Here is a 27,249-nt window from a genome sequence, read left to right on the forward strand (position 1 = left end):
TTCGGACATGTCCAAAGGAGAGATGGTCAATATAAGAAGAGGCATAGCAATATTAGGGTCTGACTGTACAGGTTCAACTGAAGTTTGCCACTAAACACCCGAATGACTCAGGCAAGGCTTGGGAGGGTATGATGCGGTCAGATGGAGCTCTGTGGCATCGACTTGATGTGTTTGGAAGCAGAGAAATACGGAATATGACACCGAGAACACCATCCCTTCTGCCAAACATGTCAACAGAACCATTTTGCTTTAGGGCTGTTTCTCTCCCGAGTGTACAGGAAGACTTGGTTTAGAACCTTGTGGCCTCAGCCAGAAAAGACTTGGAATGAGTCTTCTGTTTGGGAATAAAAATGACCAAAACAAACAGGCAAGGAAACAAGAGTGGTTCAAGTAAAAGCACATTAAGATTCCAAGGGGGGGGGGGCAGGCCAGTCTCTGGACCTTAACTGCCTCAAAGAAACCCGGGAAGGAGCTGAAACTTCTCGTTGACAAGCAACAGTTTTGAAACCTCTTCAGGATTCGAATAGTATTGGGAAGAGTGTTGAGCAGAGTGAAATTCCTCTGGAAATGTGCACAAAATCTGGTGACCTCTGTGCTACCATCAAGGGTTTCTCAAGCAAAGTACTCAAAAGTCAAATATGCATTAAAAAAATATGGATTATTAATCTCATAAGGGTGTAAACTTACAAAATCAGCAGGGTGTCAAGTAATTCTTTCCCCCAGTGCATTACAGATTTTCTCAACTTCAGCTAAAAAAAAAAATCACTGAACAAACAAACGAATAAAAAATGAAACATGCACAGTTAATGTTGTTAATGTTCTGAAGTTGATCTTCTAAAATTGACGGTGGACGAGTGGTTAGCACGCAGGCCCCATAGCTAGGAGAGCAGAGTTCAATTCCACCCTTGGCCATCTCTGTGAGGAGTTTGCATGTTCTCCCCGTGCATGCGTGGGTTTTCAAACTAAAGTGACTTATTGTATATGTATATTAACCTGCACTGCTCCGGATACTCCGGTTTCCTCCCACATTCCAAAACCATGCTAGGTTAATTGGCGACTCCAAATTGTCCATAGGTATGAATGTGAGTGTGAATGGTTGTTTGTCTATATGTGCCCTGTGATTGGCTGGCGACCAGTCCAGACAGCTGGGATAAGCTCCAGCACATCCTGCGACCCTCGTGAGGATAAGCAGTAGAAAATGAATGAATGAATATACAATGACGGTGAAAATTTCCAAGTTGTTGCGACTTCAGAAGGCGTATTTTTCCCTCAAGATATTGGTTGCATTTTAAAACTGAACAAGAATCTAACATAAAGTTCCTCTGTCATGCATGTTTTAGAATCATTTTAGTTTTTGAATGTTCTCCTTTTTTAAATCTGTCTATCGATAGTTTTTTCTAGTACAACAACTGTCCATCCAGACAAAAGAGGCATAAATTCAGTAAAAATTATAAGACATTTTCGACTATCATATGAGTATAACATGGCCAGGTTTTCGGTAATCAAAATAGGGTCACCCTAATCATGGGTACCTCGCCCTGAAAAAAGGATTACACAATCAGCTTGGGGTCCAACAGGTGCTATCCCAGATCAATTCAGATGCCAACAAACATAATGTACTGTCTATTTCTGTGTATACCAATAACTCATATGGGTGTAGGTCATGGAAATGCCCCAATTGACTTATCACCTCACAGCATCTATTTAATATACACCATTTTAACTCACCATTTGATTGTTAAAATGCATCGTAGCATCCTGTCTTCGGGCCAGAGGCGGGGTACACCCTGGACTGGTGGCCAGCCAATCACAGGGCACATATAGACAAACAACCATTCACACTCACATTCATACCTATGGACAATTTGGAGTCGCCAATTAACCTAGCATGTTTTTGGAATGTGGGAGGAAACCCACGCATGCACGGGGAGAACATGCAAACTCCACACAGAGATGACCGAGGGTGGGACCCTCGGTCTCCTAGCTGTGAGGTCTGTGCGCTAACCACTCGACCACCGTGCCGCCTTGTCTTAAAGCAGTGGTTCTCAATTATTATCTAAAATGCACATTCGGTTCTTCATTCATTTGTAAACCAAAAGGCTGTAAAAGTTTTGATGGAAAATGGATAAAAAAAAAGGCTGTGCAAGGCTGGTGGAGTTCCGCTAAGTGCATGAGCGCATAAAGAGGGGTGGTGTGTGGGTGGGTGGGGAGTGGGGGTTGTGAGTAGGCAGACGCTGACTGAGCCTCGGTGTGCGGAGTGGAGCACTCACCTGCACACCAGAGAGTCGCCTAAACTAGGAAGCAGCCGCTTCTCTCTTTCTCTCTCTGAGCGTCAAAATACGGAACATTGCAAGCACAGTCCAAGCCAGCAGAAGAGAGGAGAAGGTTGCACACTTCTCGGGAGAAGATTTTTTTTTTGGGGGGTTGGCTCTGTCTTTTTCCTCTTTGTGGTTCCTCGACCAGACTGCTGTGGCTGTCGCTTCTTTAGTCCGCCGCGATGAGGACCGACCTGGCTTTGGTCCTGACAACAGCTCTACTTCTTGACACATTCCGGGTGAGATTTGACAATCATTAGCCAAGCGTTTAAGTAGCGATTATAATTGCATTTGGCGCTGTTTGTAATCGTTAGAACCCAGGTTGGGATAAAGTCATGCGTTCTGGTGGAGTCAGTCGGTCCGGTGCGCGTCTAATTGGCACTGATTTCGCATTTTTCATAAAAAAAATACAGTCTCCAGTCAGGTTTGTTATGCATTTTGTGCTATAAAATAAGACACAAGATATGAGATGATGTTCTTTGAAACGACCCGCCCTTGGGGTTCTCATCTATGGGTTGCAACAATACAAGTAAAACGCGACACTACGTGGAGAACCTTTCATTTGAGTTCAACTATTTTTGCAGAACTCCTGAAGAACACTTACTGCAGAACACTTCAGCATATCATTTTAATTAATCGTGTTAGCGCAGGGTTATCCAAACTGCGTAGCAAGTTGTTAAATTTTAAATCTACCTTTTCATTTCCAAGGCTGACTTTATACATGTCAACTTAAAATGATGTCTTCCTACAGCTTTATTGTTTATACAGCTTTATACAGCTCTCAATCGAAACCAATGCCTAATTCATTCATGCAACATGCAAGCCACCAGTCAGCCTCGACGCTGAAATGTGACTGCGTACATTCAGTGGTCTGGGTCAGGTGGTTTCATTTGCAAACATTGAGTATTAAACGCTGGATATGTGTGCTTCAAAACACATATACATATACAGTAGATTACAGTGTTGTCATTCTTTGAGCCACTTTGAGATTATTTTCATGCATGAATGTATATTTGTGCATAAAAAAATACACATTTCATCTTTGGATCACTTTGTTTTGCCTCTTTATCAAATGTGATTATTATAGAAAATGTGTCTTTGCAGGATAAATTAGGTAACCATCACTTTATATTGATTGTCGCTATTAAATATGTGGCTGCTTAAGTGGACCAGAAACAAAAAAAAACACTAAATGATTTCTCTTCCTTCTACAGGGGAATAATGGTGATGGTGTTTCTAAAGGTCCTTGCCAAGCCGGCTTCTCCCAAAGCTTCTACTCCGTCTTGATTCCAAGGGATGTACTGCAAGGCCAGGGCATACTTAAAGGTAAGGGGCGCTTCTAATTGGCGGTTAACTATTTTTGGAGTCAGGTCAAAAAGCTCCATCTCTTGCACTTGCATGAGCTCGAACCATTGCCTTTTAAAACCTGAGCTGTTCTTTTTTTCTGATTATTGAGATAGATGTGGAAAACCGATGCATAGCTTGGGTGGGATCAGATTCACTCAGTCAAAAGTGAGATCATGCTATAAAACAAAACAGTGATGCGTTTTCTCCACATTGATTAGTTAAACACTATACGTTGTCGCCATCACACCGCGACATCTTAACCGACGACTGTGTTTTTGCTCCAATTACACAGCCAGTCCAGCAAGTTTTCGGGCCCGATAGTGCAGGAAATGGAATCGACATCCTGTGTCTAATCTGGCAGTGCTCCTGCCAATGTGGGCTAATTGCAATTCTCCATTGATCTCTTTGCTTTTTTTTTTTTTCCTCCTCATTGCTCAGCTAAGCTGTATTGTTTAGCTGTGGGCGCACAATAGCTCTTTTGTGACTTGCCTGTGTCGTCGGCAGCTGCATAGTATATATTTCTCACTCCTTAGCTCTTTAGCTGGAAGAATTCTGGCTGGCATACAAGTTGTCTAGACTCTCGTGTGTGTGTGTGTGTGTGTGTGTGTGTGCAGAATGAGACTTATGTGCTACATTTCATGGTGGTAATGTTTGTGTGGAACGCAACATCATTGTGTCTTTAACTTCATTGTATTGTATTGTATTGCAAATTAAATTGGCTGACAGAAATACATAACTAGGACTTCTTGTGGCAGTGAAGTCTTTAGTCCAGCAGGGGGTGTCACAACAGTCACAAACTGTCACATATGAGTGGTGGCCGCTCCCTGTGCAGTTTGGTCTGAAGGAGATGAAATTGTCATTGCTAAGGAGTAGTAGTAGTAGTGTCAGGAACTCCATTTAGATCGTTAAGTAAGGTGTGCTCCTTTTTTAAAATCATGTAAAGATCTTTTTGCCCCCCTGAGCTCCACTTTTCAATAATGCAAGTGTATTGAATGTACATTGCAGACATTAACAAACATCAAATAAGATGGATATTTTAATGTGCAAGTCTGAAATTTCCCCTTGTTGGACACACAGGAGTCGCCAATCTGTCAATTGCAATGAACCAGTTGATATTTGGGATTTAACCAGTTGATCACAGTTGTAAATTCCCTAATTATAGGTTTAGATTTAGTGCAGGCATTGTTCAGGGCTGACTTCATGTTTTTTTTTTTTTAAAGTCAGGCACCTTCCAGGGCAGCTAACGGTCTTTCTTGGGTAGATTTTGTGAAGTTCCCGGATGAAGCAAGGGATTTTGGGCTCAAAAAAGTTGCTGCCATATGTGTTTTAATTCTGTGTTGTAAAAAAGAGCTCCATATAGACAAAAATAGGCATTGTTGTTCCTTGGCGCTGGCTGTTCAGCTGTGTTTTTTTGCATTTATTCATATATTTATGTCTATTTTATTGTATACTGTTTTTATGTACTGTTTTATGTCTATTTTTATTGTACATTGTTTTATTGTATTTTTTATGTGTATTTTAACCCTGTGTTTTGCCTTTTGTGAAGCACTTTGTTACTTTTGTCTGAGAAAGGTGCTATATAAATAAAACTTACTTACTTACTTACATTTTTGTACAAATAAACTTATTAGCCTTGACATCACCCAAATTGATTGCACCATTGAAAATAGTTTGAAGGTGGAATTACTATACATATATTTACAGTTTTTGTGACTAAATTTCAGTTGTGTGGAAGATGATAGCATTGGTCTCTCTCTCTCTCACGCACACACACACACACAGTCTGAGAACAGAGCTTCAGGGGCCAGATGTACAAACATGCAAATGTACCATATGTGATATACATAGGCACACACTACAGACAGTTGATTTATAGTCTGTAATGGTGACACTGGAGGGCGGCGCAGAGATTCTCTGGGACGGCTTTAATAATAACATTGTTTAACCTAAAACCGTCAGATAAGTGCAGGAATGATGACGTGCAACACACACAAACACACACACACACACACACATTTCCCATACATGGATGTACATGTGAGCCACTAAGGGAATAATGGGAAGGACAGAACTAGGACCTTGGCCAGGACAAGGAGGGTCCAGACAGGCAGTCAATAACATTATTTATTATATAGTGTCACTCTGATGCTCCAAACTGGCTAAAATACAAGAGTATGTATAATTAGAAGGGGTACCAAAGTGACAAGAAATCCTCCATGCAGACATTTTGTATCCACAAGACATTTTCATGCAAAAAGATCACTTTTATGCACAAATCACTTTCTAAACATTCTGTTGTTGTTTTTTTAAAGCATGAAGTCTACACACTGTATTGATGGGACTGATTGATTTAGCTCTCTTTTTGTCTGGCAAAACTTCTAGACATAATGAATGCATAAACACGTACAAATGGCACTGCCTAATTTGTGTGCAAGGATTTTATCGTGTTTTTATGCGGGGTTGTATTCACATCCAACCCGGTAAAACCTGCACGGAATATTAATGGTTTTGTAAATTGTAAAGCAATCAAGTCTTTTTACAAAAATGTCTCTGGAAAAGCTTTTGTATAAACAGCAGATTTTAAAATGGTGAGATAATGGGTTTTTCAGGTGACAGTTGTAATCCACGTATATGCAGGACTGACAGTGCCTTTTGTACTCGGATTTCTTTATTTAAATTATGACTACTTCTTTGTTCAGGTCCGCACATACACTCCTTCGGTCTGACTTAAAATAGCTTTTCCACATTTTCCTACACATCTGCAATTTAATCTTACAGTACCCGTATGGTAAAGTCATCACTGTTAACAAAAAGCTCATATTGCAGTCTGCTTTTAACACTGACTTTTTGAAGACTTTCCTGCTTTCATAGTGTCATTTTCGGCAAGCCAGGTCTGCCCATAAATTATAGGGACTCTGTCCTTCTTCAGGTCTTCCAAATTTGACCAGGCATGAAAGAAGAGGGATAGATGGAAGCTAAAGTGGCTTATTGTATATTTATATTAACCTGCACTGCTGCAAAAATGTTTAGTTATGAAACAACTTTTGAATAATTGGATTTTAAATCATGATTTTTGGAGGCTGCATGCAGGAAAGTGGTTAGCGCGCAGGCCTCACAGCTAGGAGACCTGAGTTCGATTCCACCCTTCGTGTGCGGAATTTGCATGTTCTCCCCGTGCATGCGTGGGTTTTCTCCGGGTACTCCGGTTTCCTCCCACATTCCAAAAACATGCTAGGTTAATTGGTGACTCCAAAATTGTCCATAGGTATGAATGTGAGTGTGAATGGTTGTTTGTCTATATGTGCCCTGTGATTGGCTAGCGACCAGTCCAGGCTGTACCCAGCCTCTCGCTTGTAGACAGCTGGGATAGGCTCCAGCACCCCCGCGAACCTCGTGAGGAAAAAGCGGTAGAAAATGAATTAATTAATGAATGGTGGTTACGAGTGGTTAGTGCGCAGGCCTCACAGCTAGGAGACCCGAGTTCGATTCCACCTGCATCTGCATGCGTGGGTTTTCTCCAGGTACTCTGGTTTCCTCCCACATTCCAAAAACATGCTAGGTTAATTGGCGACTCCAAATTAAGGTAAGGTATGAATGTGAGTGTGAATGGTTGTTTGTCTAATTGTGCTCTGTGATTGGCTGGTGACCAGTCCAGGGTGTACCTCGCCTCTCGCCCGAAGAAAGCTGGGATAAGCACCAGTGAGGATAAGCTGTAGAAAATGAATGAATGAATCATTTTTGGAGGGTTGCAGCTATCGAATATTTTAGTAGTCAAGTATTCTACTGAACGTTTTTGTGGAATTTGAATAATCGTTGCAACTCTAGCTCAGACCAAGTGTCATATATGACAGCCAGCAAACAAATCTTTATCTTTCATGTCCCACTTTGCTGAACTTGGATTGTGTTTGTGTCTTTTGGAGGTTGTGTACACAACACTCAGTGGGTGACATTTCGGTTCAGTATACTGGCCATCAGCTCTAAGGAATTGTGTACAGATCCTCTGAACATGAGACCATTTGTTATCATGCTGGGACATGAAGTGATGGTCTTAGATGAATGCCACAACATTGGACCTCGGGATTTCATCACGGTATCTGTCCATTCAAAATGTCATCAATAAAATGGCTAACATATGCTGGCCTATACCATTACCCCACTCCCACCATGTGCTACTCGATTCACAACCATGAAACCCCCCCACGCTGTCTGCCATCTGCCCAGAGCAGTGAAAACTAGTTATGGCGACGAACATGCAGATTAGCTTCCCTGAGATAATTTCTGACAGTTTGGGCAGAAATTGTTTGGATGCAAAGCGATTGTCGATGTGGCTGAGCTCACATGATCATGGACATAAACCTGCTGGTTGTGGAGGTCCTCTGGTTACACATGGTCTGCGGTTGTGAGGCCGATTGTCTGTATTGCTAAATTCTCCGGAACTGCAACAGGTCTGGCGGACATCCCTGCGGTCAGCACACCAATTGTATGCTCCCTCAAAACTTGCGACATCTGTGGTTTTGTGCTGTGCGATAAAACTGCCCATTTCGGTGTGGCCATGTGGTCACCCCGTGTTGGATAATCATGCTATTTAATTGGCAGGTGTGAAATGTGATGGATTATGAAATGTATATAATTGAGAGGAATAAGTGTTTTGCGTATATAGTAAATGTTTTAGATCTTGAAAAATGAAAGCAAAAGTGTTGTTTTATATTTTTGTTCAGTGTACAATACATGCACACACTTTCAGCTGAGAACAGGTTTAACGAAGATTAGTTTATTTTGCCTGTAGCAGAGCTCAAAATCAAACTCTAATTTGTTGATAGTGGCACTTTTTGAAGGAGTTTGAATAACGGAAGCCATTGTGCTGCAGGGATGGACAATGTATCAGTGTTCTCTTAGGCATCACCCTGAAAGAGAATTGCATTGTTTTGATTTCCTGCTTACCTTTTGCCCTGAATCTCATGACACAAACTGCAGCTTTATCTCGATCGATAGTAGCCCGGCGCCCTTGTGGAGATTAGATATTGTTGAAATACAGCCTCCTTTTTGCTACTTTCAGCTTCGGCTTAAATGTCCAACTTTTGCCATCATATTTTACAAAATCCTAAAAAGTCTTAGAGTGAGTGTTGTGTTTTTTCCAATCATTCCTATACAAACAAACAAACAAAGAAAAATAACTCAAATTGTTCTTCTGCTACCACCATCTGTTTAAATTACATGCTTTATGATAAATTTGTAAAAGTCACAGATAAATACCATCTAACTTTCATGAATATTAATTGTACAAATGCAAAAGGCTTTTGTTGGCTGTCTTTTGGAGCTGTGAAGTCACTAAATTGCTGCCTTATGCTCTTCGGCTAATCTGACCACAGGGAGTTGTTACAAATGAGCAGTTGACATATACCGTAAGATCAGTCACAATGTATAGTACTTGTGTAATAGTTTTAAAGAATGGTCCATGGGATTTCCAGACAGGCTCATTTAGATGATTTAGACACATGGTTTGCCATTTTATTTCCCTGTTAAGGTCTAGACATGAGTGATTTATGAGACTACCAGGGGGCGTGTGGGTGGTTGGGTGAAAAAGGGTGGGTGATATGGGAGGTAGGTCTTGAGAGTTACACATGTAAGGAGATGATGGATGTGCTTTTTCCTGCCAACATTTTTGAGAGGCAAAGCTCTAAGACAAATAGGAGCTAGATTGCATTGGCATCAGAGGATGTTTACCTCATACTGTTTTTCTTTTTTTTTAAATAAAAAGTAAACCTGTGTTGGTTTGGCTGCTTGTTTACACAACAGCATTCTTGTGCATTAAAACACACACTTAAAAATCCAAGCTCTGAAAGCACCGAAGCTTTTGTAAAAAAAAAATTGTAAAAAAACAAAATGCATGTTTTTTATTATTGATCTTCTACAGCAGGAGGCTGCTGTTTGACTCCTGTTTTCATGAAGTCAAGTTTTATTTGTGTGCATCTGCAAAAAAAACGTTGACCAGGACTCTCAGTCTCCTGAAGCTGTGGATTGCTAAAATGAACCACAGACAGCTGGACGTCATCACGCCAATCTTTGTGCTGAATAGGCCAGTGTTTAAATACATTCAGTTTCTGACCTTTAATAAAATATAAATAAAACATGAATGAGATTTAGCAAAATGTTAATTCTTGATACACATGGGTGAGAGGGATAAAATGATATCAACCTATAATACAATGTAAAATAATAATAATTTAACAAGCCATTTCAGCAAATATGGTGCAGAGAGTCGTTAATACTCTACACACCAGGAGATGGTGGACATCTCTAACTTTAATCTAAACTACATTTGCGGGTGTGGTGTTATTTTCCTTATTTAGGGGAATAGCGGGAATGTAAAAAAATAAACAGGGAGATGCAGCATAGCCAGTAGTATCGATGGGCGTCCTCGACCGAAAAAAAAAAAAAATAATTCCACTGCTAATTGATAGATTAGACCTGAGAATAATACAGTGACCGGGATGAATAATATACTTAGGCTGTTTCCCTCGTGACCCAACCTCGGATAAGCGGTAGAAGAATAATGGATGGATGGATGGATGGATGGACACCAAACATAGGACATTGAAAGGTTGAAGAAAGTCTTATTCTCTAAATGATGAAAAAAAAAAATGTAACCTTGACGGTCCTGATAGCGTCCAACGTTACTGGCATGACAAGGAGATCCCACCTGAGATGTTTTCTACACGGCACAGTGGAGAGGGCGCAATCATGAGCTGGGCTGCTTTTTCCTTTAATGGCCTTCAGTGGAACAATGGAGTTTCAGATTGTGCAAGGGCGTCAAATGGCGGATGGCTATGTGGAGATTTTGCAGGGGGCATCCCTCATAATTTAAAGCTTCTTCCAAAGGAATAACCTCACTCTTTTTGACCATTCTGCATATTCCCTTGATTTAAATCCAATCCAAATTTTCCGATTAGAATTTTGAAACTCGACTTAGAATTAGTTTCTCCATGGTGTGTTTGAACTCTGCATCCTCGTCATCTGGTCAGTACATTAAGAGACCTCCTGCCTTTAGTGTGACAGGCCTTTGGGGGGGTCCTACAAATGTGAAGGTTATGGCTCTCCTAAACACATTAAACCTGCTTAAATGCTCTGCATGAACTTGCACCTAATGCACAGATGGTCCGTATGGACTGTGAAGGCTGTAAAATGACAAATGAACCCTAACAGCTTTCACTGTCCTTCATCCGAGTACTTACACACATGCACACACGATATATCAAGGTGGGATATTTTTGCTGGTGTTGTTTGACGAATTTCTAGTACTCTGTTGCTGCTCTTTTTATTGTTATTAAAATGGTTGATTTAGACCATCCCCTTAGAAGGTTGGTTAGAAATGAAGGTAGAGTGAGGTGTTTTGGAAATGTCATTTTTTTCAGTCACAAGCCAAATTGAAAGCATATACTAATTGAACATATATTGAATATGTTTTGATTGCCATGTTGTTTGGTTAGTTTGTTCTATACCAGGGGTGGGCAAACTTTTTGACTCGCGGGCCGCATTGATATGACAAAATTTACGGGGGGGGGGCAGACTATATATTTTACACGTAACAGTCCACCTGGTGTTATTGTATCTGTAAAATTGTCATGCAATCTGCTATTTTTATTTATTATTTTATATTTATATATTTTAAAATAATAAAATATTATAACTACAATAAAATAATAATTATTATATTATTATTATGTAAAATATGCAAATATAACAATAATATTATATATAATTAATATAATAATTAGCATTGATATAATAATTATAATAATCATAATAGTTCTAATAATATTATAATAATCTAATAATCTAATAATAATCTAATAATAATAATAATAATTATTATTATTATTATGTGCTTGTGTCCCTTTTTTCAGGAGCACTTTGTAAACAACAGACCATGTCAAAAAACGAAATTGATAAAACCATCAAAAGGTTGGCTCAGGCCATGATGCCAGGTTGTATGTTGAGTTTAAATGAAATACTTTGGAAAGATTGGGCGGGCCGTATTCAAACACTTTGCGGGCCGGATGTGGCCCCCGGGCCGTAGTTTGCCCACCCCTGTTCTATACTGTTCTGCAAAACCGGGTGCCTTTCTATTACTTATTCTGGGAATCTTAATTTTGATATAATTGTGAACCCATAAAGCAAACTTTACTGATGTATACCTTTACCTGGTTGAGAAACTGACCAGTAAATCTCAGAGTCTACAAGCACCTTTGCAAAGTACATGAAATCTTTGTGGTGCTCCAAAACCAATGTGCATTTCTCCCTTTGGGCTTTCTACTGCTCGTTTTGTCTTTGGCCTGAGCCCAAACAAATGCTGGCTTCATCTTACTGCCCACTCGCCTCTTACATCCCCACTACCTTTGTTTAGCTATAGTAGCATTTTAATTACAGCCTAATTGATTCCACTGTGAAGACATTTCATGCAATGATGAGTCAACTATTGCAGCTGCTGTCAGGAAAAACGCAGCAAAATTAGCAATTAATTGACGGATAAATATATCATTTGTGTTTTTATTTTTTTTTTAAGTTACTTTGCTTAATTAAGCCACTAACCTGTAAGTTTTTTTTCGGTGAAGAACTTAGGTCACATGATCAGTGCTGTCTCTCCATTGCACTTGGTTGGAACCTTGGTTTGGGTCCGCTCTGGTTAGCGTGTTTTTTGGTTGACGTGTAGATTTTACGCCACAATTTGTCCCTCAGTTTGCGGGCATTCTTGGTTTGGTGGCCATCTTGTCATATTAATATCGTGGGTGTGTCCGCTTGCCTGGCGAATGATCACATCGCCAGCCTCAAGTCCCACACACGGCAGACATGTTTGTTCTGAATGCTGCAGCGGGGGCGGAGCTGATCGGTGTTTAAAAGTAACTATCGGCCAATGTCGGTTTCGTCCTTTTTCAGCGATATCAGCTGATATCGATCTGTGGCCGATCGATCGGAGCACCCATAGTACTAACCTTTACATTCACTTTCATAACCAGATGACTTGACAGTTGACTTTAATTGGAGGCACTGTTATTTGACTTTTGGTCAAATTCCATCTCTGGTCGTGCAGTACTTGTTTGCTTTGGATGCCTTTTAAAAACCACACAGGCCAGAATGCCTTACTTATAGCTTGCTCGTCAGTCTATTGTTTTTTTTTTTTTTTTTTTTAGCACATCAGACTGAGAAACAAAGCGTGAGGGTAATAAAATGCCCTACTTTCTTCCTTTGGGCCTGGAAGACTATTGAGAAGCAGACGCAGAGAAGTTGTCTTGCTTCGAAGACTGAGAATGATCAAAAACCGAGTGAATCCGGTGGCCGTCGAGGGAACAGAATCCTATAAAGGAGCTGGAGAAAGGAGGGAAGGGGGTAAGAGGAGGAGAAGTGCCAGAGGGGTAGTAGTCGAACTTAGAAGAGTCTCATGTCGAGGGTGGACCAGAATGAGCAGCTAGACATGTTCTAATTTAAGATTTGGATGATAAGATGGGTTAATTCTGCATCATTCAGTGGTAATCAACAATTCAGTAAGCATGCAGGTGGTTTTTTTCGGTTTTTGCTCACAGTCGATCTAATTGCTCTAATTGCTCTGCTACAAACTGGACTTCAAGAAAGGCTATTCATTTCGCAATGTGCATCCAATGGTTTACATACATGGATTTATGCATGCATATTTACCAGTCTGGAGGCTGATTTTACTACACAGTGAAAGGAAATGATTACAAAGCGATGGTATAATCCAGCTGTCCATCCCGTACCTCATTACCAAACAAACAAGGTGGTTCAAACTAGTGAATTGTAGATTGTGAATGCAGGAGAATTGAGTGGCTAATGGGGACCAGCCAAGGGATTGTTGGTGTAGAACAGGGGTCTCAAACTCAATTTACCTGGGGGCCACTGGAGCAAGGGTCTGGGCAAGGCTGGGCCGCATCAGGTTTTCCAAAAAAAAACAAAACGCATTTATTAAAAACAGAAAAATATACAAACTTTTTCAGTGCTTTGGTTCCGATTTTTGACAAAAAAAGCTCTGATAAAACATTCCACTGTTCTCAAATATCTTAATTTTTATTTTTCTGCACAAAATAAGATGAAAAATAAATAAACAAATCAACAATAAAGAAAATCAATCAATCCGTAATAAATAAATATAATAATAATAATAATAAAACGGCAAATAATAAAAACTTAAGAAACCACATATAGTTGGTGGGTAGACAAATTATTATTTTTTTCAGATTAAAATGAACAAAGCATTATTAGAGCCCTGTAGACATGACAAAACACGACTATAGTCACATTTATACTCTTTTTATTTACAACATATTGCGCAACTGCAGGGTCTTGAGACACATGCTAACTCGCAAACTAGAGAGCTAGCGACCCAAACGGTAGCCTTCAAGTTATTTCCTTTAAACTTAAATAGCCAAAAACTTACCACTTCCACACGGATAGGGAGGATAACTATTAACAGTTATTTAACCTTTAACATGAACATTAATCAAACGTAATAATTTTTTCTGGGTACATGATACCATACAGCGTCCATATCAAACTTGCGCGGGCCGCACTAACATTGAACTTTCATATCAAGACCTCAAACTGGTGTCCTGCGGGCCACATTCGGCCCGTGGGCCGCGTGTTTGAGACCCCTGGTGTAGCAGAAGAAAGAATCATAGCTTTTTAGATTGTGGAAAGAAGACCAAAACAAAGAAATGCAGTGGAAGAGAAAAGTTTACCTAACCAGTTTTCTGCCTTGGGGGGCTCTGTGGATAGTTTCCACCAAGCTTTCATATACAGCAGCCAAACGAGTGCATGCAAGGAGCACTTGCCATGTCAGTCACATCTCAAACCGTTGAACCTACTTGTAATTCCCTGATTAATTAAGAACAGAGATTTGTTAATTTAATTGTAGGTGTAGGGAGCTTTTTTTCTTTTTGCTTTCTTCTGCCGCTCGCTCGCTCTCATCCTCTTGGCAGGCTAATATGCCCTGCGGCTTTGAGGAGTGGAAATGAAAGGTATAGCAGAAGAAGCCCTCAGATGGTTTATTAAGAATTGATTCAGCACATGGGCAAAAGAGAGATTCATGCTGAAGTGCCTCCCAGGCAGGCACCCTGGGTGAGAGGAAAAATTAAGAGATGAAGAGGGCGTTTGAGCGAAGGAGATTGTTGCGATACGGTCTGTCTTCACTCAATGCATTTCAGGATCATTGGAACAATGATCATAGAAATAACGATAAAAAACCCACAGCATTTGTGGAATCGGATTGAGCAAGTACTTAAACAATGCACAAGGATGAGCGAATTTAATAAACAATACTAGCAGTTGATACAAAATGCAAAATACAAAGAATATTTTTTTTCTCCATTAATATGTTTTATTTTTACGTGTGATATTACACTAACTAGAACCGTAACCATCGTTCTTAGATGTTTGTCACGCTCTGTGAGTTTCTTTCCATGCCCTCATTTTGTATTCACTTCCTGTGTTGTTCCAGGCTATAAATTCTTAGTTACACGCATCTAATTTGCTGTTGTGTATTTAATTCAGGTGCCCACTTCTCCTTGTGTTGGAGTTTCTGCTCTATGTTGTGGATTCATGTCGCTGCACAGCAGAAATGAATGAATATACAATTTTACCTGCATCGGGTCTCATCTCTTGCATCCTGGGGTCACACCTCAACGCCGCAATGCCAAGACAAGACGATGTTTGAACAAACTCGGAAAGTGATGGCAATGTAGAAAAGAGGATACCAATGTCTTTATTGCAAAAAACAAAACAGGCGACTGTCGGTTGATGCACAGCAAAACAACATCAGCACACTTAACTCTTGACACCAGGGGTGGGCAAATGTTTTGACTCGTGGGCCGCATTGCTTTAACGAAATTTATGGGGTGTCAGACTATATATTGTACACGTAACAGTCCACCTGGAAGTATTGTATCTGTAAATGTGAGTGTGTGTGTGTGTGTTGCATCCCTTTTTTTCAGGAGCACTTTGTAAACAGCAGACCACTTCAAGTAACGAAATTGATAAAAAAGCTACTTAAACCATCAAAAGGTTGGCTCAAGACATGATGTCAGGTTGTATGTTAAGTTTAAATTGAATACTTTGGAAAAAACGGGCGGGCCGTATTCAAACACTCGGCGGACCGGATGTGGCCCCCGGGCCGTAGTTTGCGCACCCCTGCTCTACACTGAAGCAGTGCGAGTACACACACTTCAAGGACGGTCAGTAATCACACAACTCATTCATTCATTCATTTTCTAACGTGAGTGTGAATGGTTGTTTGTCTATATGTGCCCTGTTATTGGCTGGCGACCAGTCCGGGGTGTACCCCGCCTCTCGCCCGAAGACAGCTGGGATCACACAACTCTTTCCCACTAAATATACCGTAACTTCCAGGTCGGTACAGGTCAGTAGCATCTTAAAGGGTCTGCTCCTGACTTTGGAGTTAATTTAGTTATCGCTATATTGGATAATTGCATGACATACACCCCCCAAGAACCACTTATATGTACAAAGTTGAAGAATGAGCATGGGAGTAATAGACAGGGGTGCTCCATAAAGGCACTCATTGAGAGGTTTGATAAACGACTTGGGCTCATCATGCTACAGCTCCCTTACCTCAACAACCCCAGTTGTGTTTAATTCATGTTCAAGTACCGGTAAACTAGCTGACTATCCACCTGTGAGTGTAAATCTGATCCTGGCCACTTCTATCACCTCAAAGGATGTTCATTGGACAGCCCATTTTTGACTATACACAACATTTGAAATATCTGCATAAAAAGTTGAGTGCACCCGTTCAGATGGAATCAGCTTGTATGTGCAGTTTTCCAAGTCCGCAACTAAGTCATTTGCTCTGCAGATGCTGACAAATGAATGATGTGTCTGATTTGTTGGCGCGTATTAATTTCGCTATTCGTTCCTTTCATTTGATTAGCTATTTGCTCTGTTTTGACAAATTGTGCTGTCCTTCTCTCACAGCCAGAGCACTAATCTATGACAAAAAGAAACAAACTAAATCCTTGCATGTGACTAACTGGCAGCTCTGCATGTGTGCATTTTGCACTCTGTGTGTGTGTGTTTGTATATTAAGTGCACATTGGAAGAAAAATAGCATAGAGTATTGGGGTGTGGGGAAAAAAAAAAACAAGCAATGAAAGCTTACTTAACAGCCTTCCAGCTTTTCAGTGATAAACCACATTACTGATGATTAGCATTATTGATTGATTGAATGGTAGTATCACTGCTCTATCGATTTTAGCATCAGCATCCACAGACTTTACCTTCATGTCCAGAGGCTAAATATTTTGGAACCACAATCAGTGCTCACTTTTTTCACTACATTTTTTATAAAACCTTGCCCTTTGTGCTTGTGTGCTGTATTTAACCACTAAAAAATGCTCCGGCACATTAAACAAATTTCAAAACAGACTCTTCTGTTTGCATTCAAATGTCTTGGGAATTAATAAAAAACAAACAAAAAAAAAAAAAACCACGCAGCTCCATTGCTCTCAGTACTTAAGAAAAAGTTTCAAATAGTTTAACTTTATCATAGATACTAGTGTTGCAATTCAATTCCTTAGGATTTGCTTGGAATAAATGAATAAATTAAATGAAGACCACCATTGTAACCTATTATGCTTTTTCCACTTTTATGATCTATAAATGTGGTTAGAATTTTGTATTCTTGTGTTAAACGATACCAAAGTTTCAGATAATGATGTCTGCGCATTTAAAAGTGACCCCTGAAAGAAGACTCAAAATACTTGGTTTCAAAAGGCGTGGTAAAACTGCCCCATTTGTGATGTCACAAAAGGGTGGACTTGGAAGCACTTTGGGCATGTGACCAATCACAGCGAAGTGGGGGCGGTGGGTGGAATAAAATTAAAACCGACAATTTTGTGAGGAAGCACAAATCCAAGGAAATAGAGCTGGAATAGGTGCAGATTCTGCAAGATCTAAAACGTTTTCTGTGCGGGTTATTGTGTGTAGCTGCTCTACAGGAGACATGAGGTCATTTCTTGTTTTTTTGTTGCATCAAATAGGAAATAATACACCTACCACCAGACTAGCAAATCATTCTGTAGCTCTCTTCATCGTTTCTTTTTGTTTTTTTCTCGTTTCTCTCTTGTACTCATTCCACTTTCACCATTTCCAATTTATTGGACCTTTTCAGAGTAAAACTGCCATACAAGGCCAATTAAGGAGAGATTATACAATTTTATCATTTATATCTTGTATACTTATACTGATGCCTCATGCTGCAGTACCCTTGGTGTGGATTAATTGAAGTTTCAACCAGTTGTCTTTATTTTGCTTATATATAGACTATGTATTTTCTCCTTTTGTGACAGGAATCACATATTTATGTAAATTGTTAATAAAATCAGACTAATTGAAGCAACACTCAATGTAAAATAGAATTGTGTCAGATGAACTATGTAGTGTACAGGTTACAAACAAAATGTCTTCTATTTGTTATAGATGAACTTTTTGTTGTGTTGAAAAATCTGCATGACTGAAATTTATGTATTTCATGTATTTGCTGGATTGTTTTTGGCGTTCTTCTACTAACAATAAAAAAGTTAATGGTCCTCTTCGAGACTGTCTTGGGACTGTCTCTCTCTGGTGGCTGCTTCTCAAAACTAAACTCATGTCATTGAAAGGGGTTGTGAGGAGGCCACTAAAAGAGAATCACATTGTCATCCCATAATGAAGGGTAGACACTCATGACGTTCTGCCCTCACTATGTTGAAGCACGGCCTCCTCCTTCAGACCAACCATTTATTCTGTGTCCAGACTCATTTATTCCATCCCAAGGCTATATTGTGGGGAAAAAAAAACATTTCTAATGATGGCAAGACCCAGTGGGTTACGATGTATTCCATCTTTTATCTCCCGTGAGATGTCTACGCGTGACCTGGTCTTTGGCCCTTAGGGCTACCGCTGCCTATTGGAGCTGCAAGACTCATTTGACATCTCTCAGAGGTGTTCCTAAGCCCGATGGTAAAGCCGGGTATCAACATGTCCCATGCTCATAACACTTTGGTGTCTGATAGCAGTGGAATACTTCTTAATGACCGCTGTCTCCATACTCCCAGTACATTGCAAGGTTTACACCAAGTGAACAGTGTTTAGTGCATTAGCAGCATCATATTCTTTAAGTGCTTAACCGATTTATTCTTGCTTTATAGATGTTTACCTTAGCGTCTGAGGTACAAGTACCTTGATGTCTTGAATAAGTATTGTATCCTAATGGTGTAAAAAATGTGATAATTAATTAACATAATTAAATAGAATTTTTTTTTTTGCTCTTGGAAATATCATTTTAATTAGTAGATGCAAATCAATTAAAAATCAAACCTGACATTTAGGATCTTGCATTAATTCCCTGTGATGAGAGATGATTGGAGAGGGGTAACATTTGCGACGGGAAAATCTGAAAACTACAAAGAGAACATCAGCTGGGTTCTGTTACCTGGGCTTCTTTAGTTTAGTGGAAATTGGTTTATGTCATTCTGAGGCGTGATCACTGAGACCAGTGAATTGAGGTAGATGAGATTGAGATTGCTTTTAGTGTTAAATTGGATTTTGTGGATACATAAAGTGTGTTGTATTAAACTTAAATCAATTGTACGGCACCCTTCCATTCCATTTTACTCCACTTATTCGGGTGCGGGTCGCGGGAGCAGCAGTCTCGGTAGGGAAGCCGAGACTTTTTAGTGCCCGTGTACCTCCAGCTCCATGGGGATGACGCCGGCAGGGTGTCCTTGGTCTGCTCCAGGGACCTTCTCCAGGCTGGGTATGCCCTGAACACATACATGCTGTGACTTACAATAACAGGTAACAGTTACAGTCATGATGCTTTGGTGTGTCCGTGTGGAAGAGAATGAGATACAGTATTTGATGTTGGTATTATACTGCTGTTGACGCTGATCATGTGTTATTAATTTATTTTTTCTGGGTATATTCTATTCAAAGTCGTCTCTGTATATTTGGAAACCAAGCCATGTCTAATATGCTAAATAGAAATGTTTCTTGTCAGAGCTGCAAAGCCTGTTGACTGATGCCTTTAACCATATGAATACATCGTCACTGAAATATAGAGTTTTAGAATGACACCGCTACCATATTTCTTGTATTCTGAGTGGTAACAAGTGAACCTAGGACCATCTGTTCCGATCAGAGCACCTAATCTGTGATCCAGTTTGACTGTGGCATGTTGAGATGCGTCCCAGATACAGCATAAAACATCAGTGTAACCCAAGACATGCGGCACATCTCCCAGGCATGTACTCGGAAAAGTGTGAAGGCATTTTCTTCTTTCTTTAATACTTTGTCTGCTGAAGGATCACACTGAATAAGATGCATCGAGAGCTCATGTCAGTTACAAATACGCACAAGTACTTCTCCGCCTTCATTTCAGAATCGAGAATAATAATGACAATAATAATAGCATATGTGCAGAACATAACACATTCCTCTTGCCTGGCCCAACATCGGTATTTGTTTCAGGTCAGTGACATTGACAAATTCAGAATACCTTGGGCAGCAAAGGCAAATCTATCGCCAAGATGTAATAGGTCATTTCCCAAGAAAGCTGCCTTATCTGTCTGCCCTCCACCTTGGTCAGAGGTGAGAAGAAAAGGTGACAAGATGAGCGGACCAGAAGATGGAGGCAGTCTGACTCTAGGTTGCTGTCAAGGTCTGTCAAAGTATGCTATGGAATTGGGGATATATATATATATATATATATATATATATAATTTTTTTTAATAAAGTAAGGGTAAATTTTTGAAGGACATACAGTATATATTTTTATTGGACAGTAACATATTTTGATAAAGCACACAGTTTGGCGACTCCAAATTGTCCATAGGTATGAATGTGAGTGTGAATGGTTGTTTGTCTATATTTGCCCTGTGATTGGCTGGCGACCAGTCCAGGGTGTACCCCGCCTCTCGCCCAAAGACAGCTGGGATAGGCTCCAGCACCCCCACGACCCTTGTGAGGAAAAGCAGTAGAAAATGAATGAATGAGTAACGTATTTTGATAAAGCACACAGTTTGGCGACTCCAAATTGTCCATAGGTATGAATGTGAGTGTGAATGGTTGTTTGTCTATATTTGCCCTGTGATTGGCTGGCAACAAGTCCAGGGTGTACCCCGCCTCTCGCCCGGAGACAGCTGGGATAGGAAAATTAATAAATCCAGTTCTATCAAAATATGTTGCTGATTGATTCAATTAGCATTGCACAAGTGTACAAATTATGTAGCGTTTTCCAGAAAATACATATTTATAAGCTATCTTTCAAATTGGTGCAAACAAAAACCGACAAGAGCAAACAGATTATGCTAACTGTTCCCTGTTGAATTAAGTTTTTCAGTTGAAAGCAGAGGATCAAATAGAAGAACAATCCAGACCATGTAAAACTATCTTTGCAAATATAAATCACTCTATTTTTGCATGCCCCACACATCAAACGGGTCATACCTTCTGGCCATACTCAGATGTCCTCTGTTGTGATAATTTCCATATGCCTTCATCTCTCCATCTTGCTTATTATTTTTCTGTTTTCAAACGCTAGGCCTCTTTCACCCCTTCCGCCTGATCTCACCGGTCACGCCGACATGCCCATTGTAACTTTGAGCTGGCCCGGGTGGGATATACTGTGGAGGTGAAGTGTGTTTATACAGTACTTCTTGACATCAGAATCACTCTGACACGGTGACTTCCCCGCTATCCCTGGAAGCAGTAGTTCCAGAAAGACAAATGCCTTCCTGCCAATCCAGTTGTATAGTGTGATCCCGCGAGAGAAGTACGATGCCACTAGAAAATAACGTGTGACACAAGAGGATCCAAAGTGACGCCTTCATGAGAAGAATATTTGATGTTTTGAAAGGGTTTTCCTATTGATATGTTTTGTTGGTCCTCACTCATCCTCTGCGTGCTGTGACAGAACCACATCACAATGGGACACACAAAGAAGACAGCGGTCCATTAATACGAACGGAATTGATCTGCTCGGGCCTCTGTGGGGTTGCCTGTTTGCCAGTGATTGTAGTGTGCTCATTATCCATCTCTGCTCCAGGTAATTACTGGGTTGTTTTGATCGAAAAGCTTTTAATTAGTTGCTCATTAGCATTGTTTAATTAAACTCACCCCATGCCTTTTATAATGTGGTAGCGCTTCATCGGATGAAGTTGTTCGAAGTAAAACTCAAATTGAGCCATTATGGCTGGATCGGTGCAGCATGTGATTAGCTTAGGTAGACTACATAGATGGTGATCTTGTGAAGGTCTGTGTGGGTCTGTGATTCTCCTGAAAGGGGCACCAGAGAGGGTGCCCTCACATCGAGGGGAATGAGGCACAGACAGTGATTTGAAGCTATAACCATTCATTCATTTATTTTCTACCACTTATCTTCACGAGGGTCGTGGGGGTGCTGGAGCCTATCCCAGCTGTCTTCAGGTGAGAGGCGGGGTACACCAATCACATGGCACATATAGACAAACAACCATTCACACTCACATTCATACCTATGGACAATTTGGAGTCTCTAATTAACCTAGAATGTTTTTGGAATGTGGGAGGAAACCGGAGTACCCGGAGAAAACCCACGTACGCACGGAGTGGAATCGAACCGGGGTCTCTTATATGTATGGCCTGCGTGCTAACCACTCGACCCCCAGGCAGTGGAAATAGTATTTCATTCATTCATTTTCTACCGCTTTTCCTCACGAGGGTCGCGGGGGTGCTGGAGCCTATCCCAGCTGTCTTCGGGCGAGAGGCGGGGTACACCCTGGACTGGTCGCCAGCCAATCACAGGGCACATATAGACAAACAACCATTCACACTCACATTCATACCTATAGACAATTTGGAGTCGCTAATTAACCTAGCATGTTTTTGGAATGTGGGAGGAAACCGGAGTACCCGGAGAAAACCCACGTACGCACAGAGTGGAATCGAACTGGGGTCTCTTATATGTGTGGCCTGCACGCTAACCACTCGATCCCCGGGTAGAGGAAATAGTGTTTCATTCATTCATTCATTCATTTTTTACCACTTTTCCTCACGAGGGTCGCGGGGGTGCTGGAGCCTATCCCAGCTGTATTCGGACGAGAGGCGGGGTACACCCTGGACTGGTGGCCAGCCAATCACAGGGCACATATAGACAAACAACCATTCACACTCACATTCATACCTATGGACAATTTGGAGTCGCTAATTAACCTAGCATGTTTTTGGAATGTGGGAGGAAACCGGAGTACCCGGAGAAAACCCACGTACACACAGAGTGGAATCGAACTGGGGTCTCATATATGTGTGGCCTGCACGCTAACCACTCGACCACCTCTAGTGTTTGTGAATTGCAATTTTGTGACATGCAAAATTGTGCCTGCTTTTGGTACCGCATTCAGGGGATTGACCCATATACAGGTACATCACATGATCTCCGGACTTTTAGAGGAGTAAACTCCCTCATGGAGGGAACTGGTGGCACAAAGGTTGGAAAAGAGTTCATGCAGAACTCTTTGTGCTTTGAGCCACAAGTGTTGTTGGACAGTTGCAGTCCGAGGAACTGAAGAGGGATTCGGGGGGTTATGAGACAGGCAGTGAAAGAGTAACATGAAGGGGGAAGAAAATGTTAAAGCCCAAAACGAAAGCCTATGTGACGGCTTTAGAAAAGCCAAGCTTCACAGTTGAGAAGCTGGACAATACACAGACAGGACAGCGAGAAGAATTCTAAATGGTCTGGCGAAGACTGATGCTTTGCTTTTTAAGTCTTTTTTTTTTTCTCGCTTTCTCTCCCCCCTTGCACTCTGTTTCAGTCTATGGCTTATCTCCTCTGTCTTCTACTATGTTCTTGTCCTTTGTATTCCTCAGTGTCGCCTTGCATCTTTCATGCCGCCTTCCTCGCAGAGTCTCTCCTACATATTCAGTTTTTTTTAGCTGAGCTTTCTTCTCAACATACTATTTTGTTCTGTGTCTTTCACATGTGTATTTTGTATGTGTTTGCGTGAGACGCCGCACACAGCTAGCCTTGATTACATATGCCTTTGTTTGTACACTGACTGCAACTAAGCACTCACCCTAGTTTTGTGTTCATGGCACGTTCTGATGGAGTGTGACTGTGAACAAAGTGCCAGTGTGTGAGGGTGGAATGAAAGCCCCCCCCCCCAAGTGTCACAGCATACACCAGATCTGACACTCGGGGAGCCGGGAATCAGGACTTGACTCATGATTCGCAAAGGGCAGTGTCCAGATGCCTGAGTGGGGAGAAAAGTAACGGGGTTGCCATGACGCTCAGTGATGGCTTTTATCTTTTTTTTTTTTTTTTTTTTTTGCATCACAATAGATCATCTTAATGGTGTCATTAGATCACTTGCTCACTGTGTCTTTCAGAGATCATTCTTACTTGCAGCCCCTATTTGCTATATGGGACACACGTACACTATGCCTTTTTAATAAACAGCTTGATCTACTGTATTTGTCATGTCATCTGGATTTCTAGATTGTTTTGCATTCATGATTATCTGTGTGAGGAAGTTGCAAATTGTTGCGTCACCTGAAAAGCTGGCGAAAACATATGTGGTTTTCAGGGCTCGACAATAACGATGTCCGGATGGCCCGGGGCAAGTTAAAACAAAATTTGGGCAAGTAAATCCAAATCAGTGATATTCCCGTCGGGCAAGTGCACTTTGGCATGCCATACTGCCAAGAGTTTTTTTATAAGCGGTTCTTGTTGGGTGTTGGTGAAACACGGACTGCGTAATTCCGGTGGTAATTTGCAAATCTTGAAATGGACCAATCAGTATCGTTTATTTAGACTGCGTTTTACCCACACCCGTTCTTGTTCGCGATCAACCAATCAGCGATGGTTTGACTACAAAAACATCTATCATGGCGTCCATGCCAACATGGTCTAATTCTTCAACAACTTGTGAAGGAAAACAGCAAAAAGTGATGAAACTGTGAAGTATTTTATTAGCGGCAGCAAATCAAATGATGGCACAGGTGAGTGAATCACATTCCTGTGACAATTTGAAGTGGTCACAATGAAACACCACCGATTAGATCCAATACCAAGTGCTGATTTTGCACAAGCTACAAAATCTAGCGCTTCCATTTCTCTGTGTATTTTTCTCACCTTTGCTTCACAAATTATTGTTTGACCATTGAGCGATTTTTTCTGGATTAAAATCACTTTACTAGGACACACATGTGTCTATTCAATCATGTTTCATTGTGGTGCACAATTTATAAAAGGCAAAGTGCCTAGAAGTATCTTGACAATCCAGATTTCCATGCAACGTCATGATCTATGTAGGAAAACAACCACAAGAAATGCTAATCATTTAATCTTTATTTGAGATTCTCATGTGATGCCACAAAAAATAGATGATATCATTATGGCAGTCTTCATTTTACATGGGGCAAGTTCGGGCAAGTAGTTCTCACCTTAAGGATTCCCCATGGGCAAGTCATTTTTGTTTAGAATGTAGAGCCCTGGTTTGGTTTGGCTACTTCAGTGTACCGTTCAAATAAAGAACAGATCAATTGTAGTCTTATCTGACCGCATTGTCTTAGTCATTCAGTGATTCATTGTCAAACGTCAGACAGGCCTGTACATTTGCCTTCTTGAGCAAGGAGATCTCCTGCAGGACCTCATTTCATTACAGCAAAGTGTCTTACAAATGGCTTTCTCTGTGACTGTGCTACCAACCCCTTTGAGATCATTAATCTTCTCCTCTCTTGTAGTTGTGGAATGATCCCTCACCTTCCTCAAAATCATCCTTTCCCCAAGAGGTGAAATCTAGCATGGAGCACCATATTGAAGCAGACTGACTGTTTTTGTGATACTCCGCCAATAGTGTTCTCTTTCTCACCAAGCTCATGGTGTTGTTGTCCATTCCAGTTTTGCGCAGAAGGTCAGAAGGTTGACAGCTCTTTGGTCTTGCCCATGGTAGTGCAGATGTTTCCATGAAGATACATTGACAGGTGTCTTTTATCCACTTGACACATTTCTTTTTACATTGACTCATAATTGGTTCCAGATCGAACTGTCCATCCACCGATCCATTTTCTATACCGCTTATCCTCACCGGTGTTGCAGGGGTATGCTGGAGCCTACCCCAGCTGACTTTGGGCAAGAGGCAGGGTACAACCTGGTTCGCTAGCCAATCGTAGAGCACATATAGACAAGCAACCATTCAAACTCGTAATGCACAAAATATCGCCAATTAACCTAACATGTGGGAGGAAACCGGAGTACCCGGAATCTATGTGAAGTAGTTAGAACATTAAAACAACTGTTTACAACCTTCTCGTCCCCTAGACATGAATTAACACTCGTGTTACACATTATAGTTACAGAAAACCAGCTGTTTATGACATAACTATGACTCATACTAGCGTCGATGTGTTCTGGTTTTAGGGGACAGGAAGTGACGTCGTGATAATTTTCTAATTAATCTAATAATCTAATTTCTAATAATAATCTAATTTTAGCTTGGCGTGGGTTACGGCAACAACAGTAGCTCGTGTTAGGGATTACTGTGTCAGTTATGAGATCATAAAACCTGCAATAAAAGCATGATGTTCTGATCATCAAATCTGGTGCTTGTGCGTCACATTACAACATTAGTAACGTCACTAACACCTTGTGACTATATTAGAATACATACATCAGTATTACAGCATGCCTGAATGAGTTTTCTGAATGCCTTAAATTTCTATTTTCGTGCATTTTGCTGTTTTTCATGCTTGGAAATGCCGAAAATTATCATTTAGATTTGCTTAAATATGATTCTAGAGACAGTAGCCACGATTACATGAGGAGATTTTCCTCTTTCCGAATGGAATCTTTCCGAATGATGTACCAGAAAACAGTGTATACATGGAAAGGAATATTCCAATCTCCTGTCTACATGCACCGCTATAATCAAACGGAATAGTCAATGGGACATGCGCAGTAAAACGTAAACATCACGTGATTCATCGAAGATGGCGGATGAGAGTGTGATTATGCTGAAAGAACGCACCCTAACAACTTTCTGATTGAGTTGGGTACAAGATACCTCAATCGGATTGGGTAAAGGAATATTCCACCCCTGTGAATCCGATTATATATTCATTCAGATTGGCACTTTTCTTTCGGAATGAGGTGTATACAAAGGTTAGATTCATTCTGTTTGAGCAAATAACCCGAATGGAATTGGAATATTTGGGTCGATGTAAACGTGGCTAGTGTCACTGAGAAATTCAAAGCACAAAGTGGTAAAGAACGACTTTATAGGCTTTGTTTTGGCTTCCATATTCTTATGTGGAGTAGCTAAAGTTTTCATTATTTTGTGTTTATTATCTGTTTATATCAGAATACATCAACTCCGAGCAGCAACCACAAACAAATGGCATCAGTATGGTATCTTTAGCTCTGGGCAAATAGATTTACACACTATGGTAATATTGAATTATCTTGTATTATGGTTCGGTTCCTCAGCTGAAAGATACACATGAACCCCCACATAGCAGCTGCCTGTCTCTTTCATACTTCTCCATACAA

The 27,249-nt window shown here is 40.7% G+C and overlaps 1 protein-coding gene across 1 annotated transcript in view; it reads left to right on the forward strand.

Moving 5' to 3' along the window:
* Window positions 1-2,227: 2,227 nt before the first annotated feature.
* The window catches only part of LOC131104687 (cadherin-4-like), a 215,436-nt gene continuing 190,414 nt past the window's right edge, over window positions 2,228-27,249 (forward strand). Inside the window, exons 1-2 of the mRNA XM_058052161.2 lie at window positions 2,228-2,554; window positions 3,530-3,641. Coding sequence (XP_057908144.2) covers window positions 2,498-2,554; window positions 3,530-3,641 — 169 coding nt within the window. The 5' untranslated portion in view covers window positions 2,228-2,497. The remainder of the gene's footprint in view (window positions 2,555-3,529; window positions 3,642-27,249) is intronic.

Source organism: Doryrhamphus excisus, linkage group LG15, assembly GCF_037039965.1.
Source record: "Doryrhamphus excisus strain RoL-2023G ecotype Guam linkage group LG15, RoL_Dexc_Guam_v1.1, whole genome shotgun sequence".
NCBI classification, from domain to species: Eukaryota; Metazoa; Chordata; class Actinopteri; order Syngnathiformes; family Syngnathidae; genus Doryrhamphus; species Doryrhamphus excisus.